The sequence below is a fragment of the Amphiura filiformis genome, chromosome 11 (assembly GCF_039555335.1).
Source record: "Amphiura filiformis chromosome 11, Afil_fr2py, whole genome shotgun sequence".
In the NCBI taxonomy this organism is placed as follows: Eukaryota; Metazoa; Echinodermata; class Ophiuroidea; order Amphilepidida; family Amphiuridae; genus Amphiura; species Amphiura filiformis.
Genome location: NC_092638.1, coordinates 65,367,531 through 65,382,868, shown reverse-complemented (window position 1 = coordinate 65,382,868; position 15,338 = coordinate 65,367,531). Strand labels below are relative to the sequence as shown.

Sequence of the window (15,338 nt, the reverse complement as noted above, 5' to 3'; positions counted from 1 at the left end):
GCACAGTTTACACCTCGATACATATGAGCACACATTTTTGTCCCAAGAGCTTCCAAGCAGAGAACAACAAGCAACGAATGTCTCAACCACAGTAATTTATTACACTACACGGTTGAGTGCATAGCAATGTAGGACTTGTGAAGCTTCTAGCTAAAAATGGGTCTCTTTGATTGGTTTTTGTCGAAACCTCAAGTATTCCCTTCATCCAATCAGATGTTTTAAAATATCAAACGAAAGCTAACACTTCCCCCTAAAAACTAGGTCAAAAGTTAACACAATTCAATGTTATAGCAAGGCGAATGTGGAAAATCTGTTGAAAACTACCTATCCAAGCACATTTTTCGACCAAAATGTAGGTTTTAAAGGTCAAAACCTCAAGTGTTCCTTTTTCAAATTTTATGTCATTAAATGAAAAAGCACACTTATATTGTCCATATACTAGAGTCACTAGAATGCAGTTTAATTCGCCTGTCGAATGAAACATAAGATTATCTCGCGACTGAAATTGCCTTCCGTAGTGAAGTCACGTGATAGTTTCACTATTTTCCCGGTGGCGGAAATCGCCTTCCGTAAGGAAGTCACGTGATAGTTTCGCGGGCAAGGCCTCAGCCCGGGTTGCCGTTAGGTACCGGTTTTCATTCTATATCAGTCAAGCATTCAGAATCGGACGTAAAAATTTTTCCCACCCTCCACTCCCTTTATGTCAAGGTTGATCGGATTAAAATTGATCAAAATAGAGGACAGGACGTCAAAAAGGAGTATCGCAAGAGTGAGACAAATCACATGAAGGTTTCAACTTTATTAAGTCAAAATGTAATTAAGAATGAAATGAAATCAGAACATGTTGGATGTCAAGGTTCTTGTGTTGCATAATAGTATGACTATATGAGTGTACGTGTGTGAGTAGTTCACTTCAGCTTCAGTTTCTATCTCAGCAACACGTTCTATTCTGTTGCGCAGCTGTAATATTTTTATTCTCAGTGAAATAGTGTGGTGAAGTTTGCTTCTGCCTCAGAAGCATTAGTAAAATTAATTTTAATTTGTGCCATTTTGAGTCAGGAAGGAGAAAGGGAAACATAATTGGTTGAGAGCCCTCGGGTTAGAATATACTGAGGTTCTTTCCGTGCGGAATAGTATGACTAAGGGTGAGAGTGCGTGAGTAGATCATTTCAGGTTCAGGTCTAATTCAGCAACACGTTTTATGCTGTGGTGCAGTTATTCATTTTCAAATATCGTTGTAAAATAGTGTGGTTAAGTTGCTTCTTCTTCAGAAGCATTAGTAAAAGTGTTAAAATTTATGCCATTTCAGTCTTGGGCGGTATTTTGGTTGATGAATGTTGTGTATAGGAATCAACACCAGGTTGGCATGGGGTAGCTAGACAGGGGCCAAGTACTATGCCCTCAGATTTTTCTTGTTCAACAAAATATAAGTAAAAAGGAAATATTGTGATCAAGTTTTTATGAGGTTGCGCAGCCGGCTAGTTATCGCGTTGAATTCTAAGGTAGGCTATCCTATTCCTTGTATTTAGAGTAGGCATCATAACCTAGTGATGCATACGATATCATAAGCTTTCAAAGCATGGCAATGTGTGTCAAGGAATCTGGGGCAGTTTTTTGGATCATTTTTCTACAATGATCAATTTAATGTACATAATTATACATATATTACATTAATAAATTCTATTTAGTCTTTCCAATCTTCGTGGGTATTTGCCTACTAGAAGATTTGGCGTTGGTTTATGCTGATGCCCACCATGTAATCTAAATATGAATATAATATGAAAATGAGAAAGGGGTCAGCCATTTAATTTCTTTTGATATATGTAAGTCCGCGGCTTTTATATTGTCATCGTTAGATGCAGTCTTTATATTCTATTCCTCTATCGTTAGATAGTGCATTCCCTGTTAAGGGAACTTTTGGTTTATATGCGCAACTGGCTTTCGAAGTAATTGTTTGGGAGGCTCGGTCGGGTAATTACTCCGAGCGAAAAAGTTGACCATAAATCAATAAATATTAGTTGGCTGATTCCAATGAATTTTCTCAAAGCATTGCATGAATAAATTATGCGTTCTTTCTTGACTGACAAGATGTCCAAAAAATGGTGTGAGGCATTTCTTTATTTCAGTGTCTAGGGATAATGAGCAATGATCAATTCTCTTTAAATTGCAAATCAGTGAAGTATGACTTTTAAAAAAGAGCGCTTACAAATTGATATGATGATTTGACGAAAGATTCGGAAGAAGGATCAGAAGATTCGGCTGCTCAGATATAATGCATGAACGTTCGACACAACATGTTTTGCAAGGTATTTTAATATAGAAAAGTCAGGACTTGAATAAAATGACATCTGAGAATAGCTTGTCCTTTATTGGACAATTTTGTCGTCACGGAAAAAAGCAACCAATCAAATGTTACGTTTTATTCCCTGATGAGGTATAATCATGCATATTGGCAATTGATTACATTTATTAAAAGCTATTAACAGTGGCGTAACTTGCCCCGAGGGCTACCACTAGGGGGCGCCAAATCGGCCTCACTTAAAATATTGAACCGGTCATTCCCACACCCCCGCGTCTAAGCCCAGGTGGGTCACTCCCATTGTGGCCTGTACACCATCCGCGATAATAAAAACGCGTAAAAAGGGTAGGTTTTTCGTGGATAGGCACGATACGCGCGTATGTTTAGGGTGTCGAAAACATTTAAAATTTTGAAGGGGAGCAAAATTGCAATGTGCTAATACGCGGAAAGGAATTGGATAGCTCGAGAGGTAAATATGAAAGGGGAAATGATCTTCAAAAAGCATGTAAAAAGACATTAGTGGTTGAAATTTGATATTTCCCCGAACATCCCGGAGAAAATAACCACAATGACAAGTCACCAGTTGCCAAAACAATAGCACAGCAATGCTTTAAGGTATTAAATTTGATGCAAGGAATAAAATGTGAAAACAGGCGCGTCCCCGTTATCATTTTAGCCAAGGGTTAAATCCTTGTTTAGGGTGCTTTTCAAAAGTTGATTATCGCGGATGGTGTACAGGCCACAATGGGAGTGACTCCCCGGGCGTCTAAGATATTCTCGGGGGGGTGGGTAGTGGCTCTAATTTTGTGTCTCGCCCCGGGCGCTACCAACCACTGGCTATTAAGGGATGTAGCATTAATGGTTTGGATTAGTAATGTCGTTTGTTGTATATTTTTGAGGTGTATCAACGCTTACAATGTTTTATGGAGTTTCAAATTCTGAGTGCAAATCAGTTCTTGAGATGCAGCCAAGTTTGTCAGTATACCCATTTGGCAGGTTTTTTTTTTTAATTTCATTTAGACACTAAATCACATGCATTGTCCGATTTCAATCCCGTTTTTTTGATATTTGATTTTTGAGGTGATAAACTACCAAGCACACAGTTTATAACTCCGGCATTCGCCTCAAAAGAGAGATCGTAAACAGATGTTTTAAATCGCTCAACAGTATATCACTAGTACTTTCAAGATTAATTACATTGCATACATGAATGTTATAATAAGTGATGCGATCAAGCAAAATCACTCGGAACTCGAAAATATTACATTTTCAGTTTCTAATAGGATAGTAAAAAGCATTTGCAAATCTGGATTTTGCAGAAACCCCCATTGAAATTGAACAACCAGTTCCAAAGATATTATATAGCAATTAAAGAGTTTCCAAACGGGCTATTCCATTTGAAATCCACACTACCCATGTGGAAGATTAGGAAATATCTTCCACAAGGGGAGTATGAATTTCAAATGGAATGCATACATTTAGGTAACTCCATTTGAATTTCATACACCCTCTGAGAAACATTCAACCTCAATGTTATATTAGACTTTATTTCAACACGGAAAGCCCAATTCAACCAAAGTTGTTCTTCAGGAAGGACGAGCTTCAAATGGAGCTGCTGATGTGTTAATTCCATTTGAAATTCATACTCCCCATAAGCAAGATGTTTCCAAAATCTTCCACAGGTGTAGTGTGGATTTTAAATGGAATAGCCCAATATGCTACGTCATATATCCCGGGAAAGAGGAAGATGAACATGTAAAGTACTGTAACCAACCATAATATCATGATTTCTGCATACTTTGGAGTACTGTGTGTTATTAATTCAACAATTTTTGCTTCATATCATAACTTATGCTAATAAACAAGACTCGTTTTTCTTTTAATGGATTTTGCTCGATCATTCCATACGTATTTGTTTTATGTTTTTCATTTATGTGAAAAACATGCGGTGACATTTGGAACCAAAATAGAATTGAATCCTTCTAATCCTATCAATCTTTAATCGCACTTTTTCGTATATTATGCTCCTCAAATAGTCCAGGTTAAAACTGAGCTAAGTACCACTTGGAGAACAAGAAATTCGCATATGGTTTATCTGGACCAGTTTTGCACGAGGAACACGAATTTTTTGGGTAAAAAGCCCGTAACCTGAGCACTTTTCCGTGACGGCGCTTTTTTCAAAATGGCCTCCAAAATCCAATGAAAAACATCATATTATGGTTAAATTGGTCACTTTAGGGGCATATTTAACCAGATTTTGGATTTTTATTAACAGCAATAATGTACTACTATTAAAGTCAGGTAGGTAGCAGGAGGTCACAGCTGAGATCTGTGTGATTTCTCCAAGATCTGGATGTTTGCTCCGCACACAAAAATTCCTTATCACCCCAAAGTTTATCATATAAATTAGTATATAGATCAGATTACCATGTAAACAACAGAGTAATCTCTACTTAGGAGCTACGGACTATCCCTCAATTTCCTAATGTTTTCAAAAGGTATAAAATTGAAGAGCAGTTATATATATCCATTGTATTAACCTGTCGAACTTGGACTTTCACTACTTTCAAAATAAACCATAATGCTAGGATCTCGGATTGAACCCGTGGCAGAATGTCTATCCACAACGAACAGTCTCACAAATTTTGTTGCTCTTTTCAGCCACTTTTTGATCAGGACAAATGTCCCCCTGACATTTCAACGCGCATTGACGCTACTGACCGGGTACAAGTCTCAGCATCACCCGATTATGAGGGCCGATTGTTCCATGAAATGCGACAGGCGAGACTGATACGCACTTACTGCGTATTTTTTACGGTCTACCGCATAATCGCGAAAGCACGCAACGCTCAATCGCCTATACGCGAAGGCACGCAACGCTGGCGTGATTGTTAGACACGGCACGGTCGAACAATCGGCCCTCATGAATATGCGAGAACTCACAGTATACAATGCACGGGACTTTGACTGGTTGTACGCGGTCTGTTACTCTTTCGTCCATGGATGGCTTGTAGGGATGACATTGAAATACTGGTTCTGCCTACGGAGGATCCCCATGATACTCGTTTTCTTAGATACGACTGTGAATCGTGCCGAGTGTAAAATGCTCTCAAGACACAACCGCCTTTATATCACTACTGAACTTGAGGTGAAATGAGTGCATCCTATAAAAGCTTAAACATGGCTATTTATAATTATGTGGTGTTTTGGTGGCGCAAGGTTTTTCTAACAAAACATTCTATAATGTTCAATTCTAGACTTGGACAATACCACCAGTTATCCCACTAATATACATTTATTGCTATTTTAAACATAGATTCTCGTTTTATATCAAATTATTCATCTTTTTCTGTGTTTTTTTGTGTGGTAATTTTTATTCTATAAACTGCACAATTGTGTGAAAATTGAGGGCGCTTTTACATACATTGTTAATTTAGATTAGCCATATACCGTAAACGTTCGCCTAATGGCGCTTTTGGATTCTTAGAAATGTGAGAGCGCCATCCTTGTAAAATCTCAACAGCATTAAGGATACGTGTATGTTAAATTGAGCAACCTGGACATAATGCGTCAGAAAAAAATATCGTGACATGACCCAATACTTTAGGTCAATAGGTTAGTTGCAAGAGCAGCAAATGTTTTGGGGTTTCTTCAGGTATTCTTTCTCAAAGTGCCATTGGACTTAATTTGTAAATCGATTCATACGTTATACCTAACTCATTTTGGTAAATCTTTTTATAACATTGTAATTTCTTCATATTTTTTAAATATTCTTCAGTTCAAAATTTCACCATTATATTGTCTGACCCGTTAGCTCAGTCGGTAGAGGGTGCGCCTTGAATGGCGAATGGTACTTGTTCGAATCTTGATTTCTGCCCCCACTTTCATGTGAAGACGGGTCAAGAAATGTTTTTGGATTTTGTCCCCATTTTACGAACGAATATTGTGAATTTTTTTTAATTTAATTTTAATTTTCTTATTTTTTTTAGATAAATAGGCACTGCGAACAAACGGCAACAAAAACCACTGGCAAAATTTGCTCCACCTGTTACCTATCAATGCGTGATATATTCCACTACATTTAACAGTTAAATAACCTTTGAAAAATAGAACGGCCTCAATGTTTCAAATTAAAGTGTAACTACATTACTTTATTCATTTATGCATTATAAATGATCAGCTATTTTTTCTTTTCTTAAAAGGATCCAACCCAAGTAGATCAGACCATTGATCATATAACTATCAGACCACGAAGTAGTTTCGTAACTCCGTGATGGTATCGGAACCAAGCACTGTTTGTATGGCGATCACGCTATTTTGGTATGCCTTTTTGTGTACTGATTGTTTCGATCGTGGTTCATTACTTAAGCGCGTGATCCCGTTGACATAGTAACATTACGTAACTTCGATACCCGGGCTTCGATACTGAATAGAGTGCACATAATATGGAAAGCCATTGGGGTATTGTGTGCCTTCCAAAGCGCCTTATTTATAACGTGTTCTCATTGTGTTGTGGAATCCTAGCCAGTATTCAATGATCAGTCCCAGAACAACGCCAAATATGGATTAAAAGACCTTTGACCTTGGATGTACAACAGCATGTTATGATCTAATGGGAAACTGTGCACATAAACAAACACCATTTCTATCAAAAAGGCAACGTCTGATATAATTTGAAACCACATAAATTACTAGAGTTGGTTCTTCTCTTGGATTTGGACCAAGCTTTAGAACATCGAATGTTGCGTTTTGAAATAAAACAAACCAGAAATGTATCACCCATTGTAAAAGATATGGCGCATGTACCGAATACATGTACATACATTGGCTGACCTTGTGGATTTCCTGGCCCAGCCATGCTAACCACATAAGGAGATTATACGATTAACCTAGTGCAGCTATTGTCATAGCAGGGTATTATTATGTAATACTCCTGATCCATATTTGGCGTTCTCTTGGACTGATGTGTGTGAGACGAACTATCGCGGTAGATGCAATCATGCTTTTGTTGAATGCATTTGAGTGGTCCTCCATATTTACGGGATGATACGTCATATGCACAGCCTCTATTCAGTTGGTCGTTGTATGATTTTGTTCGTTCACTCATTCAAATTTTATTTATATCATTTGAAGACTGAGCCTATTATGATACATCCTCCGTGGAACAGTTTCAAACAAATATATCTAGGGATTATTGGGGCAGAGGTTATCTTTTGAATCCTCTTAGAGGGCTATCATTTTTTCCGGAAGGGGGTCCCAAATTTACAAAAAGTCTGCGTCAATAAAATTGCGCACCCCCTATTTCGGCAACAAAAATTTTATGATCCCAAACCCCAAAATTGTATTGAAATCAGTCTTTTTGAATAAAATAACATACTTTCTGTGGTCATCGTGTGACTCCCTACATTTTGGTCATAAAACATTTTATGACCCCCTCCTATTATTCTTTCCAAGACTTTATGACCCCCGTATATTTGGGACCCCCCTTCGAATAAAATGATATACCTCTTATGACCACTGATGCATAGGCAAGGACATTTGCGCGAATTGAAAGACTTGTCGCATCGACAGTTCGTCTCACACACATAACAAATGCCTATACAATCAAATAGGTTCATTACAACATTTGATTGAATGGATTGAGTTACTCTAAAATGAAACGATAAAAACAAAGAATCATGAAAAAAGACACATACAAGATAAAATAATAAAATTATATAAACAATGTTAAAGATAAAATCAAGAAAATAGAGAATAAAATTTTCTCAAATCAGAAAAAAAATCATTGACAGACATCATAATCTGTCAGAAATTACTGCATGAGATTCGAACCATCAATCTTCTCCACAAGTTCTCTTTATCCTCGCACTATAGTCTAATGCTCTGCTCACTGGGCCACAACGTATCAGGTGAATGATTTCCGCATTATCATGAACAAGTTTGTTCGATCTTGTTCATAATTTTATGTGTCGATAGGTTTCACCCTTTAACTACACGTACCCTTAATGATCAGTGATAATAGTCGGCTTTTACAGGGATGGCGCTCTCTCATTTCCATGAACTCCTTAGCGCCATTAGGCGAACGTTTACGGTAATATGAGTTACGAGCGTATTCCTTACATTTCATAAAAAAAAAATAGTTTTTCTGATGTTTTGATGCCATTATACAAGTGTCTAACCCTTCTAAAGATGCAAATAAGATTTACGATAAATATCGTTCACCTTTTCTTTAATCCGCCGTAACCGTTGACTATAAAATGCTCAAAACACGTCTGCAGGTATCTGATCTGATCTGGTTTATTTTCCCCACATTTAAACACCCCTCCCCCGTTTAAATCGCATAGGCCTACCGAACTTGTGAAAATCTATCAATTGTGCACACATTAATTAAATCAGTTTTAAGCTTAAATGTAATAGACAGAGTATGCACAATTATTGGCAAGTGGACTACGGAGAAGTCTAAGGTTACACACGACATATAGCGTAAGCCAGTGTACAATATATTCCTGCTACTATTGAAATTCGTATTTAACTTTGATCGTCGAAGACATAGTCTTTTCCAATAGAAAAATGATGTTTGATTATTACCAAGACGGTCTAGTGAACTTGAAGTCAGTATTGGTGCTGGTGTTGGTATTTCTTTCGGTTGTTTGGTGGATGCAGCAACCTCGCAATTTGCCACCAGGACCATGGCGTTTACCAATTGTGGGTTTCATTCCACAACTGATGTGGTCCATGTTTTACAAACAAGAAGAACTGCATCTGCTTGCGACACGACTTGGACAGAAATACGGGAAGATATACAGTTTTGACGTATTTGGACTAGTCTTTGTGGTGATCAATGATTATTCTATCATGAAGGAAGCAAATAACGATCCCATACTCAGCGACAAGGGACACAATAATGAATTAGAAAACAGACTGTTAGGCAGTTGTTGTAAGTATGGTGTGGTGCAATGTGTACCCCGAGGACAGGTAGTGAATTAGAGAGAGGGCAAAGATTTGTGGCAGGCTAAAAGGGGGCAAGCGATTTTTGCCGGAGATTTTTGGCACAGATATTTTGGACACCTTTTTGATATAAAGGTGTAGAAACATGTTGGAATTTGTTCAAATATGCAAATTTTCCTGTATATAGGAGGGGGTAAAGATCGTTTGGCAAAGATTTTAAGAATTTAATCTTGGGGTACAACAAAACTAGTTTTCAAGCTTTAACTTTAAACATTTAATATCATTATTATTATCTGCAATTCTTTTTTTACAATGTTTCAAAATTTTGGCGTATTATGACATGTTGTTGTTTCTAAGAATATTTTACATGATTGTTCACACGATTAAAAATATCGCAAATAATAATCATGTTAACCATGTAAGCTCATTATTTTGAGATGTGACGTTTTTTTTTCTGCCAGAACTAAATATCTACATAAAATATATAGACTTTGAAAGTGCATTATGACTCGTTTTTTATTTTTATTTTTTGAACCTAGCTACAGCTCGATGAAAGTACACACCTGGTTCACTAATGTCAAGTTAATGTTTTACAAAACGTTCATCAGAAAATATATGGCTGGGAGTTATTTAAATGGGTAGGTTTTCATTTAAAATGTAAATCCATTTAATTGACTTGTTTTGTCATTATTTTTACTTAGCTACAGCTTGATGAAATTCACACATGGCTCAGTAATGTCAAGTTAACAATATTATGTTTAAAAATGTTTTAAAACGGTACTATGTTTTATATAATGTTAATCAGAAAGGAAATTGGTTGGATGGTGTTATTTAGAAGGGTAGGTTTTCATTAAAAATGATTTAATTGAATTGTATTATTTTACCTAGCTGTAGCTTGATAAAATGACACGGCTATATTAAACGATATTATGTTTAAAAACTGTTAATCAGAATGCAAAAAACGCATACGAACTCTGCTAAGGTGCATACAATTTCAATATCGCACAGCCGCTTAAAATCATCAAAAATGTGATAAGATTTCTGTAAATTTTCCAACTTTAGTGACACGCGAAGGTGCATATTAGATATCTGCAAATTGTATAAAATTTGTCAAAGTTGCATACAAGTATTATAACAAAAGATTAAACGCACTGTTTATGAACTAAATGTCCAAATAATGCTTAACTTTAAACTTAAAGGCTAAGATGTTCAGTTCATAAACATGGTGTTCAGTTGGCAACACATAAAGGTTTAATATCCAAATGATTTGATGAGTTTATCATTTAGTGCACCATGTGCGTACTCTATACCTTGCAGTTGTGGTGAGCAATACATAGGCCAAACCAAACGACCACTAAAGGTCAGAATATCTGAACACCGAAGAGCCACAAGACAGAAGAAAGAAGAGGGCTCGGCATTAGCCGAACATGCTTGCAAAGAAGGCCATGAACCTCTGTGGGATGAAACAAAAAAACTAGCACAAGTTTCTCACTTGGAGATGAGGTTGACTCGTGAAGCGTTGGAAACTTCCCCCTAAAAGAACTTTTTCATTAGGTCAACAGATAACGCAATTCAATGTTTATAGCAAGGTGAATGTGGTAAATCTGTTGAAAACGACCTACCACAGCTACAATGTAGGCTTTAAAAGTCAAAACCTCAAGTGTTTTTAACAATATTTTTCAAATTTTATGTCATTAAATGAAAGAGCACACTTATATTGTCCATATACTAGATTCATTTTAATGAGCAATGGCCAATTCTCTTTAAATTGTTCTGAACTAAACTGATGAGCAGGCGAAAATAGTAACTGTTTGCACAAGATTTGCAATTTAAAGAGAATTGGCCATTGCTCTTTTGTATTCAGTATGTATAATGGAAGGAAATCTGTGTAATGATATCTGTGTATTTTTGTATTGTTGTAAGTGCAACTTTCAAATCTGGACCTCACTACATTAAATTGATCGGTGTTTGAAGAAATCAAGTGGTGTGAGGTCTGGTGATCTTGTAGGTCATTCCACAGTATGACCCATACAACCACTCTGTGCACCGATAGAAATAATTGTTTTCGTTTTCTTTCACATGCCAAAATATATTACTCGACTTTTCAGAAATAGGAGAAAAAGTGGGAGCAATGAGAGTTCTGGGTTTTTGGACACCCTGTAAGTAGTTGACTAAATTATAATTCTATTCAACTGGACTTACTATTTATGATGGCTACGGTATCACGTCATATCCATGACGCATCATCAGGCCGACTGGTCTTGAATTGGCTCTGTATTCTTGACCTGTGACGTCACGATGGTAGAAGTGACGTCACACGAGAGTCGTCGAGGATCTTCCTGATGGTCGGTTCGTAACTCTTGGACAAGTTGTGGCGAAGTCCCCCTCCGCGATTCAAGGTTGGCTCCTCCCTGTGAACATATATAGCTTCTTTCACCCCTCTTTCATACCTTTCTTTATCAAGCACAATAACGTCCTTGTCCTCAAAGTTGTGTTTGGCTGCTTTGAGGTACGTGTATACCGCAGAGTCGTTGAGCCCTGTTGAACTGCGGCGACGATGTTGATACATGCGCTTGTGGAGAGGTTGTTTTGTCTCCCCTATGTAGTAGTTCTCACAGTCCGAATCCTGGCAATTAATCGCATAAACTTTGTTTGCGTTGCGGAATCTTATCCTTCTCTCGTGTGACGTCACGATGGTAGAAGACAGGTCAAGAATACAGAGCCAATTCAAGACCAGTCGGCCTGATGATGCGTCATGGATATGACGTGATACCGTAGCCACCATAAATAGTAAGTCCAGTTGAATAGAATTATAATTTAGTCAACTATTTGATCTGCATGGATGATTGATAATATTCATAAATACTGTGCTGTAAGTACTTTTAAAAAGTGTATTATTAGCGCAATTCTGCTATTTTAAAAATACGCTAGCATGGTAGTTGCCGCATTTATGCTATAACAGGGGCGGATCCAGGAATTTTCAAAAGAGGGGGTGCCGAGCCACCGCCGCTGCCGCGGGGGCTCGGCGCCCACACAAAGTCAGGTGCCGCTCTGCAAAAGTACATATACCGGTAGTCAGGCGCCGCTCTACAAAAATTAGAGGGGGCGCGCGCCGGGTGCGCCCCCTCTAAATCCGCCCCTGTATAATATTAAACTACTTGCAATAGGAGCCCGGTGAATTCAACTTTGGAGTCTCTCATAGGTTTGGACACAATTTTATTTTCGATAGATTGTATTTGTTTTGACATTTCCGTGTCACAAAATAAAACGTGCCTGATATTGTATGTCAGTATTTTGACTTATACCTAATTATGATACCTCGCCATCTTAGTGACTGTGCCCATTAAATTATGGTTTGGTTAATTTCTGGTTGATTTTTCAATATTATTATTTTAAAATACAAAATACTTTCAAATCATAAATAAACCTTTTCATAATTATACAGGTGCACATACAGGTTTGTTATGCACAAATCAATTGTAGTCCCGGCCAGGGACCTACCCGGGGATGTAATTTTGGAAACGGTTGCAAACATGTTACAGTCCCGGCTTTCTGTGTACATCCCGGGGTACATCCCCGGCCAAGTCCCCGCCCCTAGCCCCGGGCACCATGTTCGAAGTCCCCGCGAGTGTTTCCCCCGCATACGACCCGGCACAGTTGTGAGTACTCTTCTATTACGTCCCGGGTACACTCCCGGGGTAGATCCCGGCCTGTTTGAGAGGCATTACATCCCCGTACACTCCCCCACTACGTCCCCGCACTGCGGGGACACATTGATCTGTTACATCCCCGGTCAATTACAATACAACTACAATTGATTTGTGCATTAGTATGAAAATCAGTCAATGACTATAAGTGGTCATTTTTTACTTGCAGATCACTCGTATAAACACATGGCAGAATATAGGAAATTTGATAGGAAATTTTATCGAGAATTTGGCATCGGGAAGCGGAGCTTTGAGGATAAGATTGTGGCGGAATGTAAGTCTATCTCGCAGCAGCTGGATGACCTCAAAGGCATACCGTGTAATCCACATCATTTATTCGTCAACGGTACCTGTAATGTGTTATTTTCTATTGTGTTTGGAGTACGTCATGATTACGACGATGAACACTTTCGCCATCTTACCGATTTAAACAGTCGTATTGTGTACCTTCTTGGTGCAGGATTTTGGTGTTTGATACGTCCAAAATACTATCCAAATAAAGAGTCTAAAGAAATGCTGGAGATTGCTCAAGACATCTACGATTTCATTGACACACATATTGAAAAACACAGGCACGACTTTGACGCTAAAACCCCCAAAGATTTTATAGACCTTTATTTGAAAGCAATAGAAGAGGCGCCAAAACTTGATGACCCTTTTTCATATCTCCAAGAGGATAATATGCGTGCTGCATTGTACTTGATGTTTTTTGGTGGAGCTGACACAACGTCCACAACTTTAGACTGGTGTTGTTTGTACATGATGGCATATCCAGATATCCAGATGAAGATTCAGGAGGAAATAAATTCGGTGGTTGGTTGCAATCGATTACCCCAATTATCTGATCAAGCCCAAATGCCATTCACGAGAGCTGCACTCTTGGAGGTCCAACGTCATGTAGCGTTATTACCACTCAGCACTTTCCATACGGCCAGTGCTGAGACTACACTTCGTGGGTACCGTATTCCAAAAGGTGCGACCATCGTTTCGAACATCTATGCCGTGATGAGAGACCCGGTTGCGTTTCCAGAACCTGATCGATTCAACCCTGAAAGGTTCATCAATGAAGCTGGTGAATACCTTGCAAAGGAAGAAGTGTGTCCATTTGGAGTTGGTAAGTAATAATCTTATCTTAGGGAGTGTTGAGAAATCACAGAATTTAATTGTAGAATTTCTTCTCACCCCCATACACTGCTTAGCACGTGCAGATATAGGTAGTGTACATGTATGTGCGACGTCCGTGATTCTGAAGTCACGTAAAGAAATGGTGTCTGAGTATACTAGTATATAGGCCTATACCCTTCAACCCAATGGACTTAATGCTAGCCTCAACAGTTTAAAATTTTAATTATTATTTTTTTCAGCGCCCCTTTTTATACAATTTTTTCGCGCGGTTTCACTTTTATTTTCGCGCCACGCGTTATAACCATTACGCTTGTAACGTACGTATTTTGTATTTATATGTTTTTTATATTTTCCGTTTTGCGTGGAGTGTTATTATATATTATATAAGTTTTTGCTGGGCTGTTTTCACCCTCTATCTCTCTCCCAATCTCCCTCCCCTGTCTCTGTCTTTCTCTCCGCCTCCCCATATCTCTTTCATGTCTCTCATACATATGCGCACAATAATCTTCGCTCTCTCTCCTTTAAGATAGAAGATATTTATAGTCGTAGACACAAAAAAGGAGGAAATACATTTTCTGACATATCTGATATTTTTCTTCATACAGGACGACGCATCTGCACTGGCAAGCAGCTCGCCAAGATGGAGTTGTTTATTTTTTTCACCCATCTCCTTCATCGCTATTCACTTGTGAAACCAGACGATGCGCCACCTATAACCTTTGAAGGCACATACGGAGCCAAGTTAGGAGCAACATTTACACCAAAGCCATGCACTGTCAAATTTGTTGTCAGGGAATAGGTGGTGAGATTATTCTCTCTTTGGTTGAACTACATCTGATCGTCTGATTAGAAATTATAGGTTCAATTGGCAACCATTTTGGATTTTCAAAATGGCCGCCATAATGCTTTTTAAATAATTGTAATCATTAGTGTTTATTATGAGTCAACTATAAACTCCACAAAAAACAAAAAATAGCAAATCTCCACAATTGATGAAACATGGATATGGACTTATATCATCTGATCATAGTTGAACTACCTCTGACCACAGTATGGCTGGTTGGTATGCCTTAATATCCGAGCTGACACCAATACATAGAAAATCGTGTAACAAAAGTTGCGATTTCAAATGACACAGGCCTATTTAACTGGAACATATGAAAAACTTTCGTATATTTGCCTAATTACTAGTTTACACAGCTGTTGATTTCCCACCGGCTGTTCTGTCTGTGGTCAGTGTGTGTTTACAGTGCAAAAAA

The 15,338-nt window shown here is 38.1% G+C and overlaps 1 protein-coding gene across 1 annotated transcript; it reads left to right on the top strand.

Moving 5' to 3' along the window:
* Nucleotides 1-8,869: 8,869 nt before the first annotated feature.
* LOC140163869 (cytochrome P450 2U1-like) lies at nt 8,870-14,878 on the top strand. Its single transcript, XM_072187182.1, has 3 exons — nt 8,870-9,236; nt 13,124-14,068; nt 14,685-14,878. The coding sequence occupies exons 1-3, from the start codon at nt 8,870-8,872 to the stop codon at nt 14,876-14,878; spliced, it is 1,506 nt and encodes a 501-aa protein (XP_072043283.1).
* The last annotated feature ends 460 nt before the right edge of the window (nt 14,879-15,338 follow it).

What these genes read in the sequence shown, in the direction of transcription:
- LOC140163869 (XM_072187182.1), top strand. Translation starts at nt 8,870, where the DNA reads ATGATGTTTGATTATTACCAAGACGGTCTAGTGAACTTGAAGTCAGTA. An exon ending in CAGACTGTTAGGCAGTTGTT is followed by an intron (nt 9,237 to 13,123) that starts GTAAGTATGGTG and finishes TTTTACTTGCAG; the next exon opens with ATCACTCGTATAAACACATG. An exon ending in AGTGTGTCCATTTGGAGTTG is followed by an intron (nt 14,069 to 14,684) that starts GTAAGTAATAAT and finishes TTCTTCATACAG; the next exon opens with GACGACGCATCTGCACTGGC.